General features: G+C 47.0%; 1 protein-coding gene across 2 annotated transcripts in view; it reads left to right on the forward strand.

The window, feature by feature from the left end:
• FGR (FGR proto-oncogene, Src family tyrosine kinase) overlaps window positions 1-27,208 on the forward strand; it is a 469,300-nt gene that overhangs the window by 223,413 nt on the left and 218,679 nt on the right. For both annotated transcript variants that reach the window (XM_069756720.1, XM_069756721.1), the window contains exon 6: window positions 16,783-16,932. In XM_069756720.1, the coding sequence (XP_069612821.1) occupies window positions 16,783-16,932 (150 nt within the window). The remainder of the gene's footprint in view (window positions 1-16,782; window positions 16,933-27,208) is intronic.

Consider the following 27,208-nt stretch of genomic DNA (forward strand, 5'->3'; position numbering starts at 1 on the left):
TGGTTTCCTCCCCTATTCCAAAGACACACTGATAGGGGACTTAGATTGTGAGCCCCAATGAGGACAGCAATGATAGTGTGTGTAAACTGCGCTGCAGAATATGTTAGCGCTATGTAAAAATAAAGATTATTATTATTATACTGGCTAAAACTGGTATAGAAAGCATGGGATACTATTGTTCTTTTAAGGTTATGTATATTGGCACCGATCAGGGCTAGAGATATAAGGATTATATATTACGGATGTCCTTCGAGAGATCTATAACTCCCTGAAATCACTAGAAGCTAAACTCAACAAGTCCAAGTAGTGGGTTTCTCCGTAAGCGGGTTGTGTAACTACACCGTGTTTACACTTTAAAAAATCCCCCCGATGTGGTGCATCTCCTGATCATTGTGTCTTTTGTATACGAGATACATACAGCGAGCTAGGTATAAAAATGGCTGCCGTAACTCTAAGAAAAGGGGAGGATTCAGCCTCTAAGTGAGATCACCCCTGTGGGAGTGCCTTGGTTTTAGGCTGGGAAGTAAGTGAGTGAAGCAGCAGTCTTCACGTGTCCTTTGTCCGCGGTCTAGCTGCTGTACAGATGTGTGATATGCATCTTGATGTGTCCCCCTGAGCACATGGTCCGTCAGGAGATGAAATGATCTGAACATATTGTAGGTGTTCTTTCAACTTTAATCCCATTTTATTTTGTAATTGTACTGTACATACGATACTTGTCTTCTTTATAATATCATTTTATACTTCTGTAAATACTGCCTACCTTTTTTTGGAGTAAAATATATAAAATTACTGGCTTTGTCTCTCCTTGCTCCATAACGAACTGTCACGTCCTCTGAAGTGAATTACGCTACTAATTTGGGTTGGCTGTTAAAGGGAACCTGTCACCCCGTTTTTTGAGATTGAGCTATAAATACTGTTAAATAGGGCCTGCGCTGTGCGTTACTATAGTGTATGTAGTGTACCCTGATTCCCCATGTATGCTGAGAAATACATTACCAAAGTCGCCGTTTTCGCCTGTCAATCAGGCTGGTCTGGTCAGGTGGGCGTGTTCACAGCGCTCTTTTCTTCCCCAGCTTTCCGTTGGTGGCGTAGTGGTGTGCGCATGTCCAGAGTTCCGACTTCCCTGCGCCCACGTGAAGACACAGCGCGCGATCTGCGCTATAATCCCTTGCATCGGTGGGGGCGGCCATCTTCCTGGGGCCGCGCGTGCGCAGATGGAGTGCTCTGCTGCACGGGGCTTCAGGAAAATGGCCGCGGGATGCCGCGCGTGCGCAGTAGAGATCGCGGCGGCCATTTTCCCAAAGCCGAGTTTGCATCTCGAGTTTGCCAGTACAAAGAAAAGGAAGCCTTTCTGGTGACAAATTATCCTAGGTGCAGTACCCTGACTGACCTGAGGGTAAGGGGGGCGCCAGAGAACTGCAAGTTCCAAACCGGAACTGGGAAGTGGGTTTTAGATAAATCCCCTTCAGAAAGAGCCAGGGCAACCAAACAACCCCAGTTCATGACAAATTGGTGTGAGTGGTGGGGATGATAAAGGTATCCTCCCAGTGAACCGTGACATATTGGTGGCAGCGCAGTGGGATTCCTGACATATTGGTGGCAGAGAGGTGGGATCATAGAGCATTACTGATCGGGTTTGAGCAATCATTCCTCTCACTAAAAACTTGCACAGTTCTTGCGAGGACTAGGCACAAATAAGTTTTGGAGAACAAGCTCAGTGTTTACTAGTCCTGAGACAATACCGTGTGTACTTGCAATTACCCCCTCCCTTTCTCTTTGTTTTTCTATCATATCTTTTATTTGGCAACCATCGCCATGCTGGGAGAAATCTTTTTTAAGAAGCAGAACAAGGATGCTTTTACGGTCTTGTGCATATCGAAGCAGATTCAATCTGCTTGCAAAAACAAAGACCAACTGGTCGCGGAGCTGTTGCAATGGGAAGCCGCTCAAGACCGCTCTCAGAGCCCAGTGGATGCTATAGCCAGCACCAGTGCAGGTGGTGCTGCGGCTGAGTTCCAACCACTGAATGCAGGCCCTACTTGCAACCAGGGCAGACTGGACCCCCACCTGCCGATGGCTATGGAACAACTCCCCGCCGACGACCGTGATGGACGTCTGAGGCTGATCCAGCAATACCAAGAGAAAGCAGATGCCCAGCGGGAGGTGGAGAGAGCCAAGCGGAAGGCGGCGAAAGTCGAGCAGCAAGTGGAGAGAGCCGAGCAGCAAGCGGAGTGGGAGCACGGCTGGAGTGGGAGCACGGCTGGAGTTAGCCCGATTCCCGGGGTCGAGGTCGTCCAAGTCCAGCGGTGAGCCCAAGAGCGCTCAGACCTCTAAACCCCGGTCAGAGCACTTTCCTGTGGAAAAGGATGGGGACTTGGACACTTTTTTGAGGGCCTTTGAGAAGGCCTGCAGACAGTATCGGCTGCCGGATGACCAATGGGTCCGATACCTGACTCCAGGGCTAAAAGGCAAAGCTCTGGAGGCGTATGCTTCTCTCCCACCAGACCAAGATGAAGACTATGAGGCCATCAAGCAGGCCCTGGTAAAGAAGTACCAGCTAAATCCTGAGGTTTACCGTGAAAAGTTCCAAAACCTCTAACGTGGCCCACACGACAGTTTTAGCAATGTGCTGCATGGACTTAGAACCCACTTTAACCAGTGGATCCAAAGACTGTCAGTGACCACCTTTGAACAGCTGGGAGACCAGATAATCAAAGACCAGTTCTTACATCTTTGCCTAGATGAGGTGCGACAGTTCATGATGGACCGAGAGTCCAAAGACGTGGATAAAGCAGCACAGATTGAGGCCAACCGTAAAACGGAAGTCTGGAAGCCAGTCACTGCCAGCTGGAAAGGGGGTAAGCCTGCCACTAGCGCCAGTACCCCTGCCAGCCAACTTACCAGAGGCCCTGTCCTCGTTGCCAACAGCATCAGACAGATCACCAACTTTCGCCAGTGTTTTTTGTGCAAGCGGACTGGTCATATCAGTGCCCACTATCCAGAGAAGCAGAAGAACTCCCCAGCCAAGGCCCCAGGGTCTAATGCAGCAGTTATTTTGGTGGGTAGGGCAAATGGGAGGGTGTATGACAACGTGCAGCACGTCACCGTAGGGAGCCATGTCGCCCAAGGCCTGAAGGACACCAGTGCTGAACGAACCCTCATCCGAGCCGAACTGGTGGTCCCTGAAGAGATTATTCCAGGGAAAACCCTGACTGTCACTGGGATTGGGGGCATCCGTTGACCCCTGCCATTGGCCTCAGTGTATATAGATTGGGGTGCTGGGAGCAGGGTGAAGGAGTGAGGCTGTCAGATAACTTGCCCACTGACGTTTTATTGGGGACTGATTTGGGGCAGATGATGGCATATCATGTCCTTGACTCCCCTCCCCGATCGATTGCTGATGATAGTGATGGAAAATTGCATGTGTTACCTGCTATCCATTTATTACCTAAGAATGATGTGTTCACAGGTGCAGGAGTGCTCAGTCACGTCACTTCTCGGGGTGGGATGGCTGAGGAACCCCTAACAGGAACAAGTGATGGTGCTAAGGGAAATGAGGAGATGCATGGGAACCATGAGGAAGGTGATGCCGTGCCACTGACCAGTGCCACAGAGGAAGGTAGCTGCCCCACAAGTAGCACTGTTCCTGGGATGTTGGGGGTGGATGGGGAGATAGTACCCATAGCAGCGCCGGCTGATGGGTCTGTGGAAATCCCCAGGGAGACGGCTTACGTTGCTGCTGTCACCCGCAGTCAGAGTGCACTTTCTGCCTTCTGGACCCTCCTCAGTCACAGGCGTGACTGAACTGGAACTGGACCCAGAGCAAATCCCAGAGGGTTCCTGTGGGGAAGGGACCCTGATGTCGCTTCTGGCTGCCCCTAGCCAGGAGTCCCAGGCCACTCTGCACTCCGATGCGAGCCTGGAGAATTTGAGTCGCCTCGCCGAGATGCCCACCTTCGTGACTGATAAGGAGAGGGTGATCGGGGAACGAGGGAGGTTGTACTGGGAGACAGTACCCAGAAAATCCCAAAAGGAGTGGTTGAGGGAAAGACAGCTGGTCGTCCCGCACCAATTCAGGGGTGGGTTGTTGTGGACTGCCAATGAAATTCCGCTAGCTGGCCACTTGCCGATCAGCAAAGCAAAAGCCCGGCTGTCTCAACACTTCTATTGCCCAAGATGAGACAGATGTGACAAACTACTGCAGCACCTGTATCACCTGTCAAAGAGTGGGGTAGGCGGTGCTTGCTCTTAAGGCTCCCCTGATCCCTTTGTCAGTGATAGATGAGCCTTTCCAGAGGATCGCGGTGGACATTGTGGGCCCGCTGGCCGTCCTCAGCAGCTCTGGAAAGCAATACGTCCTCACTGTGGTAGACTATGCTACCTGGTACCCATAGGCAGTGGCTCTGTACTAAACTATGGCAGATAAGGTGGCGGATGCACTAATGGCCATCTTTTCCCAGATAGGATTTCCCAGGGAGATGCTTACCAATCAAGGGACCCAATTCATGTCTCGCCTAATGGAGGCTCTCTAAGGCTGGTTTCACATTTGCATTTAAATCCGCAGCGTTTAAAACGCATCCTCAAGTGGTGGAAAAAACGCATATAAACGCGTACAAATGCAGCGTTTTTTAGACGCATGCGTTGTCGCATGCGGTTAAAAAAAACGCCGCGTTTGTACGCGTTTACATGCATTTTTTCCTGCGTTTGTGTTTTTGGTGCGCACGATGAGAAATTTCACAAGAGAAAAATCAAGATAACCAGACACCAATAGGGGCTACAGAGGGCGTATATGATGGGATCTCTATATATAGACCCTAGGGCTACTGAAATTTTAACAGTTTGCTACTGTATCCTGTGTCATGATGGATCTTCGCATGGAGAGCTTTTATTTCAACCTGGATTTCAGCTTCAAGCTGTTTCTTGCCTGTGTTTTTGCTTGGGAGCAAGACAGAAATCGCGAAAGATGGAGAAGGAGACAACGTAGGCGTTTTTGGAGGCACCCCATTATTGAAGTACGTGAGAGCCGTGGAGCCTATCACACGCTTTATGCCGAGCTTACTGCCAACCCGGAGAAATTCCAGGAATACACACGAATGTCGCAAGACTCGTTCTGGGATTTGCTTTCTCGTGTCCAAGGAGCCATACGGCGACAGGACACCCAGCTCCGTAGAGCGATTCCACCCGAGGAACGTCTGCTGGTTACATTAAGGTACGTTCAAAATCTAAACCAATGACAGTCCAAATTTAGTTTTTTCTGACATGTATTTTTTTTGTATTTTCCTTTCTTTTTTTATCGTAACCACACCATAAAAAGAATAGATTGTAATGTTATTTTTGTGTTTGTTTTTCTTCCAGATTTCTGGCCACCGGAGAGAGTTTATCATCCCTCCACTTCCAAAACCGGCTTGGAATGTCCACCCTGTCCAGAATAGTTGCGGACACCTGCCGGGCTTTGTGGAATGTACTCCGGGATGAGTTTATACCCCTACCCACCTTGGACATGTGGCTTGAAATTGCGGAAAAATTCTGGAGCGTGTGTGATTTCCCCAACTGTTTAGGAGCGGTGGATGGAAAACACATTCACATTATCAAACCAGCCAGGACAGGATCGGAGTACTTCAATTACAAAAAATATTTTTCTGTGGTGCTCATGGCAATAGCCGATGCGAACTGTCGCTTCATCGCCGTGGACATTGGAGCTTTTGGCCGGGGCAACGATTCCCAGAGTTTCAAGAACTCGGATATGGGCCGCCGTGTGTATGGCAACAATTTCAATTTTCCACCGCCACAACCTCTCCCCAACACTCAAGGTCCACCGATGCCATTTGTTATGGTTGGGGATGAGGCCTTCCAGATGTGTGAAAACCTACTAAAGCCATATTCCAGTCGGGACTTGAACTACACTAGAAGGATCTTTAACTACAGACTGACCAGGGCCCGAAGAATAGTAGAGTGTACCTTTGGCTTTCTTGTCGCTAAATGGCGCATTCTTGCATCAGCCATAAATCTAAAAGTGGAAACAGTCGACGAGGTGGTCAAAGCCTGTGTGGTTCTCCACAATTACATAATGACTAAGGAGCGACCCAACATTGAACTGGATGAACCAGTTGCACACCCACTGCCCGATTTCCAGCATCACCCGCTGCGGTCAACTGCAGCCGTTGGTCACATGCGGGATCAATTTGCTGCCTTTTTTGATTCAGATATTGGACGTGTGTCATGGCAGGACAATGTTGTGTAAATGTCCTGTTGTAATTATATCTGTACCAGTAATTTTCTACAATGATAATAATATTTCTCATTAATAAACTTTAGTTTTGTTTGTGTTGACCATCTCTCCTATCTTTTTCCTCTCCAAACCAAGGTTGTCCTAAAACTGGCAGTATTTGATCTGTATTTAATATCAGTTTTTGTAATCCAAAACCAGGAGTGGGTGATAAAGGCAGAGGTGCTAGTTATTATGTTAATATCATAATTCACCTCTAATTGTTCCACTCCTTGTTTTGGTTTACAAATACTGATATAAAACACTGGTCACATACTGCTAGTAATGGCAGCCATGTTGCTTTATTGGTAAGCTTGTTGACGTCATTGCGTCATGATTGTCTTCTCCTATATCCATTGGACACAAACTAAAGAGACAATCACTGTCACACTATCTATACTCATCAAGTCAGGTGTCAGAAATAATGAATTCGTGATAAACATATACAGGCTCATGAATTCACTATTTCTGACACCTGTGCAGGTGAGCATAGATATGTAGCGTGTGACAACCATTGTCCCCTCAATTTGTGTGTAATAGGTTATGTATAAAGAAGAGAAAATGGTGGTTATACAAGGCAGTTATCTACTCAACAGGTCAGGTGTCATAACTAATGAGTTTTTTGACACCTGACCTGTTCAGTAGAGGTCTGCACTGTATTTCCACCATTTTCTCTTTAGACTGCCACACTAGGCACAGACAAAAAGAGATTATGGAGATACATGTAATATTTTTTGGCCCACCTCATATCTGTATACTAAAGACACACAAAGCTGCAGTCTTTTTATTTTTAACTACTGGAGATATGATGTGGGCCAAAAAGTAAGTGTGTGGCGACGTTTCTTGGCGCACGGTGTGTGTTGCCGGCGGCGATAGACACAATAAACCAAACATAATTGTGGCAAATCAAACTTTTTTTATTTTGTTAACAACAGAAAAAATTTATTTTTTACTGCGCCGGTTTGGGGTAGAGTGATGTAAACAGGGGGTGTGAAGAACTGAGGTCTGGCTAACCGTGGACGTCGCAGAGGTAGCAGGAGAAGGGGCAATGAAACTAGAAGGGTCTGGAAGTTCGGGGATGGGGCTTGACACATGAGAGGCTTGAGACGCACTGGAAGGATGAGACAAAACTGACATTACAGACACATTGGTAGGTGAAGGGGGAGGAATGCTAAGAGTCCTCTGTTTTTTTTTCTGTTTTTTTTTTTGGGTTTGCCTGGTTAGGGGACGTCTTGGTGGGCTCATATGCTGTGGCGTGGTGGCGGGTGACCTGCCAGGGTCCGGCTGCACTGTGTCAGAGTCCATAGTGCTCGTAGAGCGTGCAGCCATGCCAGAGTCCATAGTGCTCATCGAGCGTGCAGCCATGCCAGAGTCCATAGCGCTTGGAGAGCGGAAGGCCATGCCAGGGTCCTGCTGCATCGTGGTGGGGGCGGTATGGAAAGCCATGCCAGGGTCCTGCTGCATCGTGGTGGGGGCGGTACGGAAAGCCATGCCTGGGTCCTGCTGCATCATGGTGGGGGCGGTACCGAGAGCCATGCCAGGGTCCTGCTGCATCGTGGTGGAGGTGGTACCGAAAGCCATGCCAGGGTCCTGCTGCATCGTGGTGGGGGCGGTACGGAAAGCCATGCCAGGGTCCTGCTGCATCGTGGTGGGGACAGTACGGAAAGCCATGCCAGGGTCCTGCTGCATCGTGGTGGGGGCGGTACGGAAAGCCATGCCAGGGTCCTGCTGCATCGTGGTGGGGGCGGTACGGAAAGCCATGCCAGGGTCCTGCTGCATCGTGGTGGGGGCGGTACGGAAAGCCATGCCTGGGTCCTGCTGCATCGTGGTGGGGGCGGTACGAAAAGCCATGCCAAGGTCCTGCTGCATCGTGGTGGGGGCGGTACGGAAAGCCATGCCAGGGTCCTTGTTGAAGCGGTCCTTCATTGAACGCCAACATGTTTTTACTTTGTCCACTGTTAAAAAAACCCAAAACATTATGGTCAGAAAATGGAATTTTTGCCATGCTCAGACAACTGTGTGTGATAAGAGAAACTCCGGAGAGTTTCTTTCATCACACACAGTCGAGTGAGCACGGCCAAGGTCTCTGCTGCTTCACACTGCAGTGCAATACTTACCAAATGCACTTCAGACCCGTGTTGTGGCGTTGTCCCAGCTATCCCACATCGCTTGGGCCACCTCATTCCACAACCGCCGGATCGTGGTGTTGTTCGAGTGCAGTGGATCCCAGCTGTCCCACAATGGGACTCGCTCCTGGACCAGGGTGATAAGTAGGTCATTGTCTATCAGGTTATCGTCCCGTTGTGAAACCTAAAAATTAAAGAAAGTCATTAAAGTTTGCTCAATTACATAAGGAAAAGAAAGAAAAAAGATGCTGAGAAATGGCATGAATAGGAAAGTAAAGATACAAAAGGATTCCAGAAGGAAAAAGTTTAAAAATACGAATTCAAGAATATTGCACTGAGAACAGTCAGCCTTGTATACGTACCCGCTGCCGTCTTTCCACCGGACCTTGACTCCGCTGCTCCTGCCCTGTCTGTGCCTCAGTAGAAGAGCTCTAAAAAAAAAAAAATCAAATTGTCACATGTGTCGATGTGACTTGTTATGATCTGGTGGCCTTGGAGCAGCATGAGACGTACTCTGGAGAAGGTGGTCCCTGTACTGACCGCAAACCCTGAACCTAGCAGCGCAACTAGAAGTAGCCGTGGGGGGTACCTAACACTCCCTAGACCCCTCGACACAGCCTAAGATCTAACTACCCCTAAAGACACAAACAGGAAACCTATCTTGCCTCAGAGAAAATCCCCAAAGGATAGATAGCCCCCCACAAATATTGACTGTGAGAGGAGAGGGAAATAACATAGGCAGATATGAAATCAGATTTTAGCATAGGAGGCCATACTAGCTAAAAAAAAAGAATAGAACAGAGTACTATGCGGTCAGTATAAAAACACTAAAAAATATCCACCGCAGAAAATACGGATCACCACATCTGACTAAAGACATGGGGGGTATATCTGCATCTCCAGAGAAATAGCTAGGCTGCAAAAAATCCTTCACAGACCAAGCTGGACAAGACAAAAACATGAAAATGCACAGAACTATAAGGTCCACTGCAGGAGGACAGCAAAAACAAAGCCAGGACTTATCTTTGTAGAAAAACACAGCAAACTGGAGAGACCAGCAGGGAAGTGAATCCTTCAAGAACAATGGACAACTGGCACTGACTAAAGGATCCAGCAAAGCTATATACCCCAGTCAGTTTTGCAATTAGTAGATACACCTGTCCACTCCTGCAGTCCAGGCACAACTGCATTACCCTCTACAATCACCGGAGGGAGCCCAAAAGCTGAATTCACAACAGTGACTGTGAATACTTACCAAGCTGACGAGGCAAATACTCACCTCATTGACATGCTCCACTTCCTACTCTCGTGGCTGAAACTCCTCAACAGATGAAGAATCCGAAGAAGACATACTGATGCATGTAGAAAGAAAGAAATGGCAGAAATTAGGACATGTAGAGACAGAAAATAGAAAATAAAGGCATTGGCTAGGATATACTCACATTGTTCAGGGTCTTGTCCTCCAAGATGTGGCCTGTCCGTGTCTCTTCGGCTTCAGAGTCTGGTGAGAAGTGACCTGCAACTGTCCACACCCTCCCTTTTATCACCTTGATGGTGGGGGGTGGCTTATCAGTGTCTAGACATTGTTATCTTAATTGAAACGCATGCGTTCAAAAACGCAACCAAACGCATGTGCTAAAAAACACATGCGTTTACATAGACAGCAATACTTTTTTTGACGCAATCGAATGCATGCGTTTCCTTGCGGCAAAAAGACGCCTCTAGAAATTACTACATGTTGCATTTCCGCGCCAAGACGCGAGCATCGAAACGACGCATGCAACGTTAAACGCGGCCAAACGCAAACAAAAAAATGCATGCGTTTTAATGTTAAATATAGGAAAACATGACGCATGCGTTTATATGCGTTACAAACGCAGCAGCAAAAAACGAAAATGTGAAACCAGCCTAAGAGAATGCAGGTGAAGCATCTGGTATCGAGTGTGTATCACCCACAGACGAATGGCTTGTATGAGTGCTTCAATGGTACCCTCAAACAACTGCTACACATGCTGGTTGAGACCCAAGGATGCGACTGGGAGCGGAACTTCCCACACCTGCTATTCGCTGACCGAGAGGTAACGCAGGCCTCAACGAGATTCTCCCCCTTTGAGCTCCTGTACAGCAGGTGAGTCCGGGGACCCCTTGGGTTGGCAAGGGAATCCTGGGAAGAGGAGCTGAACCTTTCTGAAGTGTCCATAATTTAGTATGTCATGCGCTTCCGTGACAATATGCAGACCTTGACACAGTTGGTGCATGACAACAGGACCTACCAGGTGGGTCAAAAGATGTGGGTACTGGTCCCCATACCAAAGGATAAGCTTCAGGCAGCCTGGGAAGGCCCGTACATCATCCACCAACAGCTCAACCCAGTCACCTACTGCTGTGAATTCTGTTGTTAAGCTCCCTCCTGTGGTCATGAATGGTACTTCGCCTGGTTCTGTCCATGGGCTTCCTCTGGTGGTTGTGAGTGGGGCTGCGGCTTCTGAGGTTCCTTCCACAGGTGACGAGGTTAATTCGTTAGCTGGCTGCTCTATTTAACTCCACCTAGATCATTGCTCCATGCCACCTGTCAATGTTCCAGTATTGGTCTAGTTCGCTCCTGGATCGTTCTTGTGACCTGTCTTCCCAGCAGAAGCTAAGTTCCTGCTTATTTTTCTCTGTTTGCTATTTTTCTGTCCAGCTTGCTATTTTGATTTTTGTCTTGCTTGCTGGAAGCTCTGGGACGCAGAGGGAGCGCCTCCGCACCGTGAGTCGGTGCGGAGGGTCTTTTTGCACCCTCTGCGTGGTCTTTTTGTAGTTTTTTTGTGCTGACCGCAAAGTTACCTTTCCTATCCTCTGTCTGTTCAGTAAGTCGGGCCTCACTTTGCTAAATCTATTTCATCTCTGTGTTTGTAATTTTCATCTTTACTCACAGTCATTATATGTGGGGGGCTGCCTGTTCCTTTGGGGAATTTCTCTGAGGCAAGGTAGGCTTTATTTTTCTATCTTTAGGGCTAGCTAGTTCCTTAGGCTGTGATGAGGCACCTAGGGAGCGTCAGGAGCGCTCCACGGCTATTTCTAGTGTTTGTGATAGGATTAGGGATTGCGGTCAGCAGAGTTCCCACGTCTCAGAGCTTGTCCTGTATTATTAGTAACTATCAGGTCATTCCGTGTGCTCTTAACCACCAGGTCCATTATTGTCCTCACCACCAGGTCATAACACCTACGTGGTCATGCTTGACCACGCTCAGGGTAGGAGAAAGGCCTTTCACGTCAATATGATGAAGGCTCATCAAGTCCTATGTCCTACCGGTCTTCAGCCTGCCCGAAGATGGGGAGGAAGACCTCCTCCTGGACATGCTGGCCCAAGCCAAGGCCGATGGGTCCATCAAGGATTTGGAGGTAAGCGCTTTGTTAACCAAACCCCAGCGGTCACAGATGCGAACCACGCTGGAAACCTTCTGGGCCGTGTTCTCCAACTGACCTGGAAGGACTGAGTTAGCAGTCCATGAGGTGGACACCGGAAATTATACCCCACTACAGCGAACACCCTATTGGATCTCCAACGAGGTGCAGCAGGTTATGCGCCAGGAGATCGATGAGATGTTACAGCTGGGGGTGATTCAACGTCAAAGAGCATGTAGGCCTCATCTGTAGTTCTCGTGCCAAAGAAGGATCGGACCATCCATTTCTGCGTTGACTACAGGGGGCTCAATGTCATCACAGCCTCTGATGTGCACCCAATATCGCACATTGAGGGGCTGCTTGAGCAGTTAGCTGGTGCAAAATATCTGTCCATAAAGGATCTGAGTCGAGTATACTGGCAGATTCCCCTGAGCCCTGAGGTGTAGGAGAAGTCCGCCTTTATCACACCCTTCGGACTGTACGAGTCCATGATCATGCCCTTTGGTATGAAGAATGCCCCTGCCACTTTCCAGCGGATGGTCAATCTCCTGCTTCAGGGACTGGAGAAGTACGTGGTGGCGTACTTGGATGAAATTGCCATCTTCAGTTCCTCCTGGGATGAACACCTGCAGCATCTTCAGGAGAGCTCAGGGAAATTCACCAAGCAGATCGGACCATTAAGCAGGGAAAGTGGCAGATGGGCATGAGAGAGGTCCACTACCTTGTACACCAGGTAGGTGGGAACTCCATATGGCCAGAGCCTGGGAAAGTGGATGCGATTGTGTCCTGGCCCACCCCAGGACCAAGAAACAGGTGATGTCCTTCCTGGGGACTGCAGGGTACTATAGGCGCTTCATACAGAACTATAGTAGTCTGGCAAAACCCTTGATTGACCTCACCAGGAAGAAGCTACCCCAAATAGTCAACTGGACCGATGGCTGTGAGGGGGCCTTCCAGGGCTTTGAAAACAGCCCTGTGCAACACTCCCGTGTTAAAAGCAGTCGACAGCAGTCAACTGTTCCTGGTGCAGACCAACACCAGCAAGTTTGGCCTCGGTGCTGTGCTCAGCCAGGTCGACTCAGGGAACCAAGAGCACCCCGTGTTGTACCTGAGCCGGAAGCTTCTACCGAGGGAAGTGGCCTACTCCACCATCGAGGAGTGCCTGGCCATAGTCTGTGCCTGCAACATTTGCATCCCTACCTGTACGGTCGCATCTTCACTGTGGTTACCGACCACAACCCTCTGCGCTGGCTTCAAGCCATGTGTGGAACCAACAGAAGGTTGGTACGCTGGAGCCTTGCCCTCCTGCAGTACAACTTTACAGTCAAACACAAAATGGGCAGGGAGTATGGCAATGCAGACGGGTTGTCCCGCCAGGGCGAACCTGCCGAGGTGTGCATAGAAGAGTACCACAAGGTTCTGCCTCTGTAGCACAGTCCAAAAGGGGGAGGTGTCAGGAAATAGGAAGAAGTTGTGACTACTTCAATTACACATACAGGGCTCTCAGCTGCAGTTTCCTCTGCCTGCCAACACAAGGCTGGAATTCTAAGCCACTTTTTCTCCCTCTGCCTGTCTGTGTAATCCCATACTTCTTCCCCCCCCTCCCTCAGGAATTAATATGGCTCTGTGTTGCAACAGACAAGTCTCCCTACACTCCTCATTCTCCCCTCCCTCCTGATATTGGCTAAAACTGGTACAGAGAGCATGGGATTCTATTGTTCTTTTAAGGTTATGTATATTGGCACCTATCAGGGCTTGACATATAAGGATTATATATTCTGGATATCCATCGAAAGATATGTAACTCCCTGAAATCACTAGAAGCTAAGCCAAAAAAGTGCAAGCAGCGGGTTTATCCATAAGCGGGTTGTGTACCTACGCCGTGTTTACACTTAAAAGAATCCCCCCAATGTGGTGCACCTCCTGATCATTGTGTCTTTCATATACAAGGTTCATACAGCGAGCTAGGTATTAAAATGGGTGCCATAACTCTAAGAAAAGGGGAGGATTCAGCCTCTAAGTGAGGTCACCACAGGGGGATTGCCTTAGTTTTAGGCTGGGAAATAAGTGAGTGAAGCAGCAGTCTTCATCTGTCTCTTGTCTGGGGTCTAGCTGCTTTACAGATGTGTGATATGCATCTTGATGTGTCCCCCTGAGCACATGGTCGGCCAGGAGATGATATGATCTGAACGAAATTTAAGTGTTCTTTCAACTTTAATCCCATTTTATTTTGCAATTGTACTGTACATACGATACTTGTCTTCTTTATAATATATTTTTATACTTCTGTAAACACTGCCTACCTTTTTTTGGAGTACAATATAAAAAATTACTGGCTCTGTCTCTCCTTGCTCTTTAACGAACTGTCATGTCCTCTGAAGTGAATTACGCTACTAATTTGGGTTGGCTCCGGACCCATTAATAAGACCCATTAATAATTAAGAAATCGGAACTGGTGGCAGCGGAATTTGTCCTGTGCATTTGGGAGGCTGTGGAGTGACGGCGGCGTTGATAATTATTGTTCCTGCCTGAGTGGGAGTAGTCATATCGCCCTTGCTGCAGTGTGCCCATTAGCCAGTACAATTTAAGGCAGCCTTTCTGGCGACTAATTATCCTAGGGGAAGTGCCCTGACTGACCTGAAGGTAGGGGGGGGGGGGGGGGCGCCAGAGAGCTGCACGTTCCAAACCGGAAGTGGGATATAGATAAATCCCCTTCAGAAAGAACCAGGGCACCCAAACAACCCTGATTCATGACAAGTTGGTGTGAGTGGTGGGGATGATAAAGGCATCCTCCTTGTGAACCGTGACACCTTGCTTATGATGGTTTAATCCTCTGGACGAATAACACACTCTGACACTCATTGCAGCTGGTGTTGGTTGTACCTATGTATATGATCCTTGATTTAGAGATGGGTGATGCTTATCTGTCACAGCACTTTGGGTATTGAAAAACTGAGAACTGATACAGGAAAGTAATTATTGTAGGACTGATAGATTTCCTGTGTAAGGCTGCCATCACACTAGCAGTATTTGGTCAGTATTTTACATCAGTATTTGTAGGCCAAAACCAGGAGTGGAACAATTAGAGGAAAAGTATAATAGAAACATATGCACCACTTCTGCATTTATCACCCACTCCTGTTTTTTGCTGAGAAATACTGATGTAAAATACTGACCAAATACTGCTAGTGTGACGGCAGCCTAAGACAAATGTATCAAAGATGAAATCACCAAAAGCTCCTACAGTTTAGAAACCATACTGTAAAATCCTGTTTACCAGTTGCAATTATGAGTGTTCACAAAGAAAATTGTTCAATGTAAACACACAAAATAAACTTTAGTTTTTTTTATTGTTGGTAAAAATTGATGCATAAAAAAACTAAATTAAGTTATTATTTATTGAATCACTAAGCTATGTTCACATATCCAGTAGTTACTGCCGTTTTGGGTCCTTTTTGAGATAATAAAAATAGAAGCAAAACATTCCAGTCCCTGAACCATTGATTGGAGTGAGAACCGCAATATCATAAAATGTCTTCTGCTTGCCTCCTTTCCAGCTGCTATTTTTTTTTTTTTAGCTGTAACTAAAATGTAGTCTGTCTAACGTTTTTATCCAGCCAAAAAACATGATAGCAACTGGATTATTTGTTTTTTTTATTATTGATGGGAAATTGACTCTGCCATGTCATCTGTTGAAGAATTAGTTTTTTAGTACTGTGCATGCCGAGTGCCAGATTTTCAAGGCATCCTTTTTTGTGTTCAAAACCTAAAGCTGAAATAGTACGGTGGCTCTGTGGTTTGCACTGTTGCTTTGCAGTGTTGGGGTCCTGGGTTCAAATTCCACCAAGAACAGCATCTGCAAGGCTGCAACACTATAAAGTGCTGTGGAATTAATGGAAGTGTGTAAAAGAAACATTAATAATAAACAAAAATACTGCATCTCATACAACAGGACATGTGAACAGTGCCTTACTTGTAAATGATCATTCTCATACAGCGAGGATGTCCAGTACTGTTCAAAAGATGGTAATAGTTTATTGCAATTAACAAAATGCAAAGTGAATGAACAAAAGTGACATCTACATCAAATCAATATTTGGTGTGACCACCATTTGGCTTCAAAAACGCACCAGAGCATCAATTCTTTGGGGTACACTTGCACACTATTTTTGTAGGAACTTAGCAGCAAATTGTTCCAGACATCTTGGATATCTAACCACAGATCCTCTGTGGATGTGGGCTTACACAAATCCTCCTGTCTCTTAATGTAATCCCACACATATTCAAAGATGTTGACATTAGGGCTCTGTGGGGCCATATCATCATTTCCTGGAATCATTGTTCTTCTTTTTTGCTAAACACAGTACTTCATGAGATTGGCTGTACGTTTAGGGTCGTTGCACTACTACAGAATACATTTTGTGCCAAATCAGATGCCCCTGTGATGGTATTACATTATGGATAAGTATGCTGTATTGTTTTTTTTTATTTCAACTTAAACATAATGTCCAGAGGTGATGTGAACACTGCCTTTTTTTAAAGAGTACCACCTGTCAGCTCTCCTAAGCTGTCTATTTTACTAAACATTTGGACTCCTTATCAAACCATAATTTTAGATCATTTTCTCTCCTATCTCTTTATCGAACAGTCCCTTAGTTATTCCTCTTTGAAATGTATGAATACATTGCCATCAGGGTGTTACCATTTGAGGGCGTGCCTCTATATTCTGACACTGTCCAATAAGTGCTAGAATGTGTAGAGACACGCCTCTTTGACAATGAGAATTGTAGCACCGAGCTATCAATTTGTTCATAAATGACAAAAAGGAATAACAGAGGAATTATAATTTCAAACAAAATTCATGTATTAACTAAAACAGACCTGTCAAGTGTTACAACAGATACTGTTAACTTCTGGATTGATGCCCTTACACTATAAGTGTGCTTTCTCTTCATTTACCTTGCTGCTCATGTTGTTACCTCTCCTGCTCTCCAAACACAGGGGCATTCTCTCTCTCTATTCGTGACTGGGATAATACCAAAGGAGATCATGTCAAACACTATAAGATCCGGAAGATTGACATCGGAGGCTTTTACATCACAACACGGGTTCAGTTTGACAGTGTACAGGAGCTGGTACAACATTACACAGGTATGAAAATCTACTAAGTACAGGTACATATGACATGGCGCCAGAACTGGTAAAGTCCAGTATGTTTGCTCTGTTGATATGAAGAGGAAAGTTATATCTTTAGTTTCTCTAATATTTAGTAGCATGTATAACTTTTTAATGCCTATATGTTGCAAATTATATGCAAATTTGTTTTTCTATGTCATGCCATTCTTATGATAGTGAATGAGTAACCTCATGGTTAGGTCAACTTCAGACATCTGTGAAATACGGACCGTTCTCACATCATAAGGCTCAGACTGACTGCCAGGTCTCCCGTTGAGCCGATCTGCGCCACCTGCTTCATAAGCAGTTTTCCTGTATCTTCCAATGTGAGAACGGTCCATGTTTCACGGGTGCATGAAACCAACCTTAAATGGAATCTGTCATTAGGTTTTTGATTCCCAATCTGGGAACAGTATGATATGAGGGCAAAGATACTGATTCCAGTGATGTATCATATTTACGAAGCTGCTTGTTGTAGTTTTGATACAATCACTTTTCTCTGCTGCAAATCTAGTAGTTCTGTAGATAATACGATCTGTACAACCCCGCCAATGCCACTGATTGGCAGCCTTCTGTGTGCACTGTGTCATGATTTACCGCTCAGTGTGTCTGGGATGGAGCTACTGGCAGCTCAGCTGTCCAATGATTATGCTTTAAGTACTTTGATTCACAGCTTAGTCGTCAAGTCTAGTACAGGAGCGTGCTGAACTGTCGATGTTTTGATTGACAGCTCAGCTGTCCAATTTGAGACTGGGAAGTGCTGGGCTGCCTTCAGCTTTTCCTGACCCAGGTGATTGCACAGTGACGTAGCTGGGATGTCAGTCCCTGATATCTGCCAGGCGTAGATTCAGCTCTGTGTGGCTTGTTTCTCTGTGCTTTGTGCTTTGCTTTTGGATCTTTTTGCTGCCTGACCTTGAACCTCATTCTGACCATCCATTTTGCCTCACCCCTTTGCTCTTATCTGATATCCTCCTGGTATTCTGACTTCGGATCATTACCTGATGTCTTTGTCTCTTCCCTCAGTTTATGAGATACCCTCATGGCTCCTGACCTCAGACTCCTTGACTACTCTGACTCACGGCTTGTCCGTGAGAAAGTGACTCAGCGTCACATTACGTCTGGCCTATATGTTTTTCTTTTTTTCTTTTCCACCAGTATGGATCTTGTTCACACGCTCTATGGCCAGGTTGCAAATTTGACGCAGATTATGTAGGATGGAAATCATCACAATATCAATTCGAGCGTCAGATAATTAGTTTTTTGAAAACTTCCTATAGCCCTCCAGTGCTGGCTGTGACATCAGTACCATCTGACGCACAGTTGATATCTCCCAAACCTGTAAGGGGATGAGTGCCAGCGGGTGGGAATAATCATGCCCTTACTACGATCGGGTCCTCAGACCTGGGCATATTCTTAGTAGCCACAAGTCCCAGAATGGTCTTCTGTGGATGCCTTTTTTATACTTTTTTGTTCTATAATGAATCTAGATCTCAAAGGCAAAGATCATGAACCTAACACAGGGGGGCCACACTTCTGAGGACTACTGCAGTGAGTTCTGGGCAGAGGTCCACTGAAGTTCTGTGGAATGATGCAGCTCTCAGGTGCCAGTTTCGCAAAGGTCTGGTTCTTCATTACACACCTTTTTCTCTGGTGAAGGCCATGACCCAAGCCATATGTATGGACCACAGAATAAGTGAGAGGCGGTGTGAATAGCAGGCCGCCCGTTATACTTTGCTGGAGCAGGTCCGTTTACCTGAGCTGGAGCCATTGGAGATTAGAGTTGCCAGTTTTCGTGAGGTGGAAAGAAAACGTAGACAAGATCTCAGGCTTTGACTATATTGTGGTCTCGCTGGACATTTTGTCAAGAATTGGCCAACTCATTCTCAGGCAAAAAAAAGGGCTGCACAGCAATACTCTGTAGGTTGGTGCACGAATAGGATTCCACTCCACAATAATGTAAAAAATAATCTTGTCACTCCAAAGTAGATGCAAAGAATATTAGAATACTTTATTGATACAGGATCATCCACTGTATGGAAAAAGTTGATGTTTCGGCCGATAACATGGCCTTTATCAGAACAGTGGGACCTTCTTAAAAGTATTGTCTCATGGCGCTGTGATAATGCACTACCGTGCTGTTTATGAATTATATTTTCTCTGATTGCATTAGGAGATTTGTTGCGATGCACCTGGATATTATTCTAATTTTCTCACTCAATTTGGACTCTCACCAGGAACATGTCTGTGTAGTAAAGGTTGAGAGGGAACTCTTTGTTTACTAAATTAGATAAATCTGTTTTTTTTTGTTCAGTAAATTTCTTTCTTGGGGTTTATCTTGTCAGCAGAAGGGTTTAAGAAGGACTTGGGAAGGTGCAGGCCATAATTGATTGGGTTCAACCTTATGACCTTAAGGCTATGTGCACACGTATTCTGGTCTAATGCAGATTTTTCCGCAGCAGATTTCAGCAGATTTGATAAATCCGCAGTGGAAAACCGCTGCGGATTTATCGCGGATTTACTGCGGATTTACCGCGGTTTTTCTGTGGTTTTCACTGCGTTTTACAACTGTGGATTTCTATTGGAGCAGATGTAGAACCGCTGCGGAATCCGCAGAAAGAAGTGACATGCTGCGGAATGTAAACCGCTGCGTTTCTGCGCAGTTTTTTCCGCAGCATGTGCACAGCGTTTTTTGTTTCCCATAGGTTTACATTGAACTGTAAGCGCATGGGAAACTGCTGCGGATCTGCAGCAAAATCCGCATCGTGTGCACATGCCCTTAGGCTTTGCAACGTTTTTTTGGATTCGCCAATTATTATATAAAAAATGTATCAAGGGGTTTTCTCAGATTGCTAAACCTTTTACTGACCTTACAAGGAAGGGGGCGGATTTCAAGGTTTTGCCACTGGCTGGTATTAGGGCTTTTGACAAAATAGTATTTCATGTCTGCTGCTGTTCTAATCCAACCCGTTCTCCAAGAACCTTTAATTGTGGAGATGGATGCTTCAGAGGTCAGCGTAGTGACCGTTTTATCGCAAGGGTCCATAACTCTGACTAACCTGCGTCCATGTGATTTTTTTTTTTAAATTATTGTCTGATAATAGAAATTATGGTGTTGGGAATTGTGAGTTACTTGCTGTGAAATTGCCTTTGAGGAATAGAGGCATTTTTTCATCAAGTTACTATGGTCACTGATCACCAGAATCTAGCGTATATTGAATCAACTAAACGATTAATTCCCTAACAGGCCAGATGGTTCATGTTTTTCTCTAGATTTATGTCTCTAGGTTCTCTATCACATTAAGGCCGGGGTCTAAGAATCTAAAAGTAAATGCATTATCTCGTAGTCAGAGGCGTAGCTAGAGCTTTTGCCGCCCGGGGCTGTTCCCGAGTTTGGCGCCCCACCCCCCACCCCCTTCCCAGCTCAATACAGACAAAGGTTACCAAAAATGGTTTTCCTGTTTTGTAGAACTTAAACTGGGCCTAATGGTGTCACCCCCACATGCCACACCTGTGACTTAATACCACCACACCATGACCAGGCCACATAGTGACCGAATAATACTACATACAAGGGACAAATACCACCGCACCATTTCCAGACCACATATTACCACCACAGTGACTGAATACTACAATACTGATCAGTAATAAAAAAAAACCACAATACTATCACCATAAGTGCCAGTATTCACAGGAGATCTGTACTTAGTATGCAGTGTCTGTGTAGAGGTAATACAGAGATCACTGGTGACATTATACACAGGACCTCTATATAGTATACAGCGTATAGTGTCAGTGTATAGGTAACACTGACTCACCAGTGACGTCTCTAGGTGAAGTCCTTCATCTTTCATCCAGCACAGACCGCCATCATTCCTTCCAGCCAGGACTCGTTTCTGCAGGAAATAACACAGTTATCTCGAGCTCCGCTTGCAGAACACATTACTTAATTTTTCACAACTTCTACATTACACCACATGAAGAAAAAAAGGCGATATAGTGTCACTCTGCACAGTAACAGGACCGCCCCCCCATTTAAAACAGTATACTCAAAAAATAAAATAAATACATCACTGCAGTAATAATATCCCTTAATTATCCCCTATGGTAATAATATTCCCCACCCTGGCCCCGTTTATCTCATTCCTGGCTCCAGCCATATGTTGTCGTATCCTGCCCTCATGAGTATCCATTCTACCCCATATGATCTCCCCATCCTGCCCCACCAGCCTCCATCGTATCCGTCCTGCCCCATGATCCAATCCTGCCCCGTGTCTCCAATCATGCCCCGTATCTACATTCTGCCCATGCCTCAAGTCCTGCCCCCAGTGTGTCCAGCATATTACCCCCATGTTGTCCAGCAATCTGCCCCAGTGTGTCCAGCATATTACCCCCATGTTGTCCAGCAATCTGCCCCAGTGTGTCCAGCATATTACCCCCAGTGTGTCCAGCAATCTGCCCCAGTATGTCCAGCATATTACCCCCAGTGTGTCCAGCAATCTGCCCTCAGTGTGTCCAGCAATCTGCCCCAGTGTCCAGCCTTTCCCCAGTGTGTCCAGCAGTCTGCCCCAGTGTGTCCAGCATATTACCCCCAGTGTCCAGCATTGCCCCAGTATGTCCAGCATATTACCCCCAGTGTGTCCAGCAATCTGCCCCAGTGTCCAGCATTGCCCCAGTGTGTCCAGAAGTCTGCCCCAGGGTCTCCAGCATTGCCTCAATGTGTCCAGAAATCTGCCCCAGGGTCTCCAGTATTGCCCCAGTCTGTCCAGCAATCTGCCCCAGGGTCTCCAGTATTGCCCCAGTGTGTCCAGCAATCTGCCCCATGGTCTCCTGTATTGCCCCAGTGTGTCCAGCATTCTGCCCCATGGTCTCCAGTATTGCCCCGGTGTGTCCAGCAATCTGCCCCATGGTCTCCAGTATTGCCCCAGTATGTCCAGAAGTCTGCCCCAGGGTCTCCAGCATTGCCTCAATGTGTCCTGAAATCTGCCCCATGGTCTCCAGTATTCAGTGTGTCCAGCATTCTGCCCCATAGTCTCCTGTACTGCCCCAGTGTGTCCAGCATTCTGCCCCATGGTCTCCAGTATTGCCCCAGTGTGTCCAGCAATCTGCCCCATGGTCTCCTGTATTGCCCCAGTGTGTCCAGCATTCTGCCCCATGGTCTCCAGTATTGCCCCGGTGTGTCCAGCAATCTGCCCCATGGTCTCCAGTATTGCCCCAGTGTGTCCAGCAATCTGCCCCATGGTCTCCAGTATTGCCCCAGTGTGTCCAGCATTCTGCCCCATGGTCTCCAGTATTGCCCCGGTGTGTCCAGCAATCTGCCCCATGGTCTCCAGTATTGCCCCAGTGTGTCCAGCAATCTGCCCCATGGTCTCCAGTATTGCCCCAGTGTGTCCAGCATTCTGCCCCATGGTCTCCAGTATTGCCCCAGTGTGTCCAGCATTCTGCCCCATGGTCTCCAGTATTGCCCCAGTGTGTCCAGCATTCTGCCCCATGGTCTCCAGTATTGCCCCAGTGTGACCAGCAATCTGCCCCATAGTCTCCTGTATTGCCCCAGTGTCTCCTGTATTGCCCCAGTGTGTCCAGCAATCTGCCCCATGGTCTCCTGTATTGCCCCAGTGTGTCCAGCAATCTGCCCCATAGTCTCCTGTATTGCCCCAGTGTGTCCAGCAATCTGCCCCATGGTCTCCTGTATTGCCCCAGTGTGTCCAGCAATCTGCCCCATGGTCTCCTGTATTGCCCCAGTGTGTCCAGCATTCTGCCCCATGGTCTCCAGTACTGCCCCAGTGTGTCCAGCAATCTGCCCCATGGTCTCCAGTATTGCCCCAGTGTGTCCAGCAATCTGCCCCATGGTCTCCAGTACTGCCCCAGTGTGTCCAGCAATCTGCCCCATGGTCTCCAGTATTGCCCCAGTGTGTCCAGCATTGCCCCAGCCCCAGACAGTCAGACATAAAGAAAAAAAAAAAAAAAGTAAAATCCTCACCTCTCCCGTTCCCAGCGCAGGTCCGGTGCAGTCAGCGTCTCTCCGGCTCTGCGACGCTCAGGACAGAGAGGCAGAGCGGCGCGCACAGTAGTGACGTCATCGCGCCCTCTGCTCTGAGACGTCGCAGAGTCAGAGGACGCTGCAGCTGCCGGCGCCGCAGGAACCAGGAGAGGTGAGTATAGAGCGGGGGGCGGGGGCGGGGGCGGGACCCGGGGGTGGGGGGAGCTGGCCCTGGTCGTGGCGGCGGACGGCGCCGCCCGAAGATTTAAAGGGGCGTCTTTTTTTTTTTTTTTTCCATCTTCTTCTCCTGCAGCGCCGGCCGCCCCCATCATTGTGCCGCCCGGGGCGGACCGCCCCCCCCGCACCCCCCTTCCTACGCCACTGCTCGTAGTCTTGATTCAGTTTCTCCACCAGAACCTCCATCCTCCATTTTTCCTTAAGGTATTAGTGTGGTCATTGGCTCTGAGTTGCCCGCCAGGGCCGTGGGGTACCCGGTACCAGATCCGGTGTTCACAGGGGGATGTCACGGCGGCTGTGACCCGGTCCGTGGCCCTGGGTTCCCATGTAAAAGGGGAAAGTTTTTAAAGGGATTTGGTGAATAGAGTTTCTGTTCGTGACGCCACCTGTGGTATTCGGTCAGTGGGGACCGACGCTGCTTTAAGGGGTCCTCTGGGGTGATGTTATGGCAGCTAGATGGTATAACTTCCCACAGGTGAAGTATATGCCCAGGGCTCCCGGTGTGTAGATGGAAGATGATGGTGAAAGGTGCAGTAAAGATCGAGGACACAGGTTTGCAGTCTCTTTACTTGGTTTACTGAAGACTTCAGTCAGCCACAGTCCAGGGTACCAGATCACAGCGCAGGCAGGGTCCAGCCGGCTTGGAACGAATCCAGAGTCCCCTTTACCTGGTGGAGTTACTTTCCTCTAGCGTGATGGTGTCGTAGTCCCTTACTGTCTATGGCTTCAGATAAGGTCCTCACAGTTCTTCTCTCTGTCCCCCATATAGGATAGGACAATACCTGCATGACAGGTAATGCAAGCTCTTTTACAGGGACTCTAGCACGCCCCGAGCTCTATGTGTTACTGTGCCTTCAGGTGTGTGGTGGAAAGGTAACTTGTAATTCAGCTGTCCTGCCAGTCTCTGCTATGTGTCTTAGAGTCCCATAAAAGCCTCGGTGTTCCGGCTACCGGTGATCTACGCTTCAGAGGGAGATAGCCTGCTCATGGCTGGTCTCCCCTGATGTTCCTTTCCCGTGCTTTGCTCTCCTTCATGCTCACTGAACAATGTTCGGTTTTCTGTATGTCTCTTTCCAGGAGCTGTAGTACTTCGGAATACACAGCCCCTTCAGACACTCCATGTCGGTCTGCTCTCTTCTCTGTCTGTAACTTTCTGCACTTTCTCTTCCTTTCCCTCCAGATCAGAATGTATTTATAGGGGAGTTCACCTTAAACTAGGCTTAGAGCTCCCCCTTCTGGCCTTGAGTGTGAACATGTTGTATGGATTGTGGTTACCTGATAAAAGATATCCTTCATCGCTTCCAAACGTAACATCACTCTCCCCATGAGGAAAGCAATACTACTGTGACAACCAGGACCCTGGGGCACCACAGCTCCTTCATTGGCTGCAGTGTGGTTGTTGGCTTTAAGGTATTAGTGTGGTCACTGGCTACTCCACAGTCTAAATTATTTATGCGTGTGTATCTAAGATTGCGTTTGTTACAGGAGTTTCATGATTTTGTCTTGGTGGTCATCCTGAGGTCACAGCTACGTGAATAGCCATTGCTAGACTTTTTGGTGGCCATCCATGCATAATGATATTAAAGATTTTGTATCTGCTTGTGAAGTCTGCACAAAAGCTAAAGTCTGTCATACCCGTACAGGAAATTGGCTCCATTGCGTATTCCAGAAAGACCATGGACCCATCTGTCCATGGAATTGATGACGGATTTGCCTCTGTCTGGTTGGAAAAATGCTATCTGAGTGGTGATTGACTGATTCAGCAAACAAGTTAATTTTGTTCCTTTGTCAGAATTATTTAATACAGGCAAACTCTCCAGATTATTTATTTCTCATATTTTAGCTTTATATGGGATCCCTCTTAACATTGTGTCTAATAGGGGAGTGCAATTTGTCTCCAAATTTTGGAAAGATTTTTGTAGTAAACTGAGGACTAAGTTGTCATTTTCTTCTGCTTACCACCCTGAAACCAATGGTCAGACTGAGAGGACAAATCAATCTTTGGAACAAATTTTAAGGTGCTTTGTGGCGGCTCAGTCTTCATTTTTACCTCTTGCTGAGTTCACTTTAAACAATCCAGTAAATCGGTCTATTGGAACCTCACCATTTTTCTGTAATTATGGTTTTCATCTCCATGTTGGATCATTTTCTAGGATTTGTTCTAAATGTCGTGGGGTGGAGGTCACTGTGCAGAGACTTGATGATGTCTGGAGGGAGGTTCAAAAGAATATTGAAGTCATTCAGATTTGCCAAAAAGCAGAAGGTCGATAGAAGACATTCGGTGGGTCCTGTTTTTAAAATTGGAGATAGGGTTTAGTTATCATCTAGAAACATTAGACTTAGGCTATGTGCACACGATGCGGATTTTGATGCGTTTTTCACAGCGTTTTTGTAGGTGTGGAATTGCAACAAATCCACAGTGTAGTGCACAAGCAATGTTAGTCAATGGGAAGTTGACAATTGGTGTGCACATGCTGCGGAAAAAAACACACGGATTTGCAACGTTTTATTTTCCGCAGCATGTCAATGTTTTTTGTGGATCTGCAGCGTTTCTGCACCCAGCGACTTCCATTGATTCAGTCAAATCCGCAGCAAAACCGCAGATTAAAAAGATCTGCGGTTTTGCTGCAGAGTTGGGTGCGAGAAACACTGCAGATCAGGAAGAGGAAGAGTGTGTGTGCGGAGTATGGGGTGGAGACTATTTGTGTGTGGAAAAGATGTCCGTGTCTCTGTGTGGGTATTTGTGTGTATCTGTGTGTGTGTGTCTGTGTGTGTGTGCGGGGGTCTGCGGGACTGTGTGTGTGTGCGTGTCTGTGTGTGTGCACGTGTCTGTGTGCGGGTGTCTGTGTGTGGGTGTCTGTGTGTGTCTGTGTGTGTGTGTGGATCTGTATGTAGGCAGGCATCGTCCGATGGGACCACTAGTCCCATCCGGCTATGCCTGCTACAGTGACAGCTAGCCGATGATGGGACAACAGTAGTGCCAATGTACAACACCATGAACTAATGGTACTATATAAATAAATAATAACAAAAATCATCTAGCTACTGTGTAAAAATAAAAAAACACATACACACACATACACAGTATATATTCACCATACAGCTAATCCCCGACGCCCTCGGTCACCTGTAAAAAATAATAAACAAACAGTATACTCCCTGCTCTGACGTAATCCATTTAATAACGAGTGTCCCACGACGATCTCCCTTTGAGAGCTGTCACATCTGGAGATGTGACCGCTCTCCAGGGGCTGCGGTGATACAATGAAGAAAGGTATCCCTCTGCAGTGTATCACTCCACTGTCAGAGGTCACTGTCACCAGCATTGTTGCATGGGAAAATTCTCATGCAGCGTTGCCGTAAAGTGAGAGTCTGAGTGATGCACGGCAAGAGCCATTATTCCTGTCAGTGTGTCACTGGAGGCTTATAGAGCAGTCACATCTCCTGACGTGACTGCTTTCTAGGGGAGTTTGTCGTGGGACAGTCATTAATAAATGGACTGCTTCCTAACAGGGAGTGTTTGTGTTGGTTTATTTTTTTTTTTTTTTGCAGGAGATGTAGGGCATCGCATGGATTAGCAGAAAAATAAATATGGGAAAAATGTGTGGTGTTTTATTTCATTAAAATACTTTATTCTGGCTGTGTGTTTATTTAACCCTTTCACAAATATCTTATTGACACCTCTCCATTACTAATGGGCTTGATGTCACCTTACAATACAAAGGTGACATTAACCCCTATTACCCCATATGCCACCACTACAGGGCAATGGGAAGAGAGAGGCTAAGTGCAGGAATTGGCACATCTTAGAGATGCGCCATTTCTGGCGAGGCTGTGTACTGGTGTTTGTTTGTTTGAAATTTCTTGAGAAACTTGGGTATCTGGTAGCCCTGCAGCGATTCCACCCCTCAGTGTGTCTGAGATTCAGTTACTGACAGTTTAGCAGTCCAATCTGGTGCAGGGGCATGCTGAAGCTGTAAGTGCTTTGATTGAAAGCTCAGTTGTCCAGTCTGGTACAGCGGCGTGTTAAGCTGT

Source organism: Ranitomeya imitator, chromosome 3, assembly GCF_032444005.1.
Source record: "Ranitomeya imitator isolate aRanImi1 chromosome 3, aRanImi1.pri, whole genome shotgun sequence".
In the NCBI taxonomy this organism is placed as follows: Eukaryota; Metazoa; Chordata; class Amphibia; order Anura; family Dendrobatidae; genus Ranitomeya; species Ranitomeya imitator.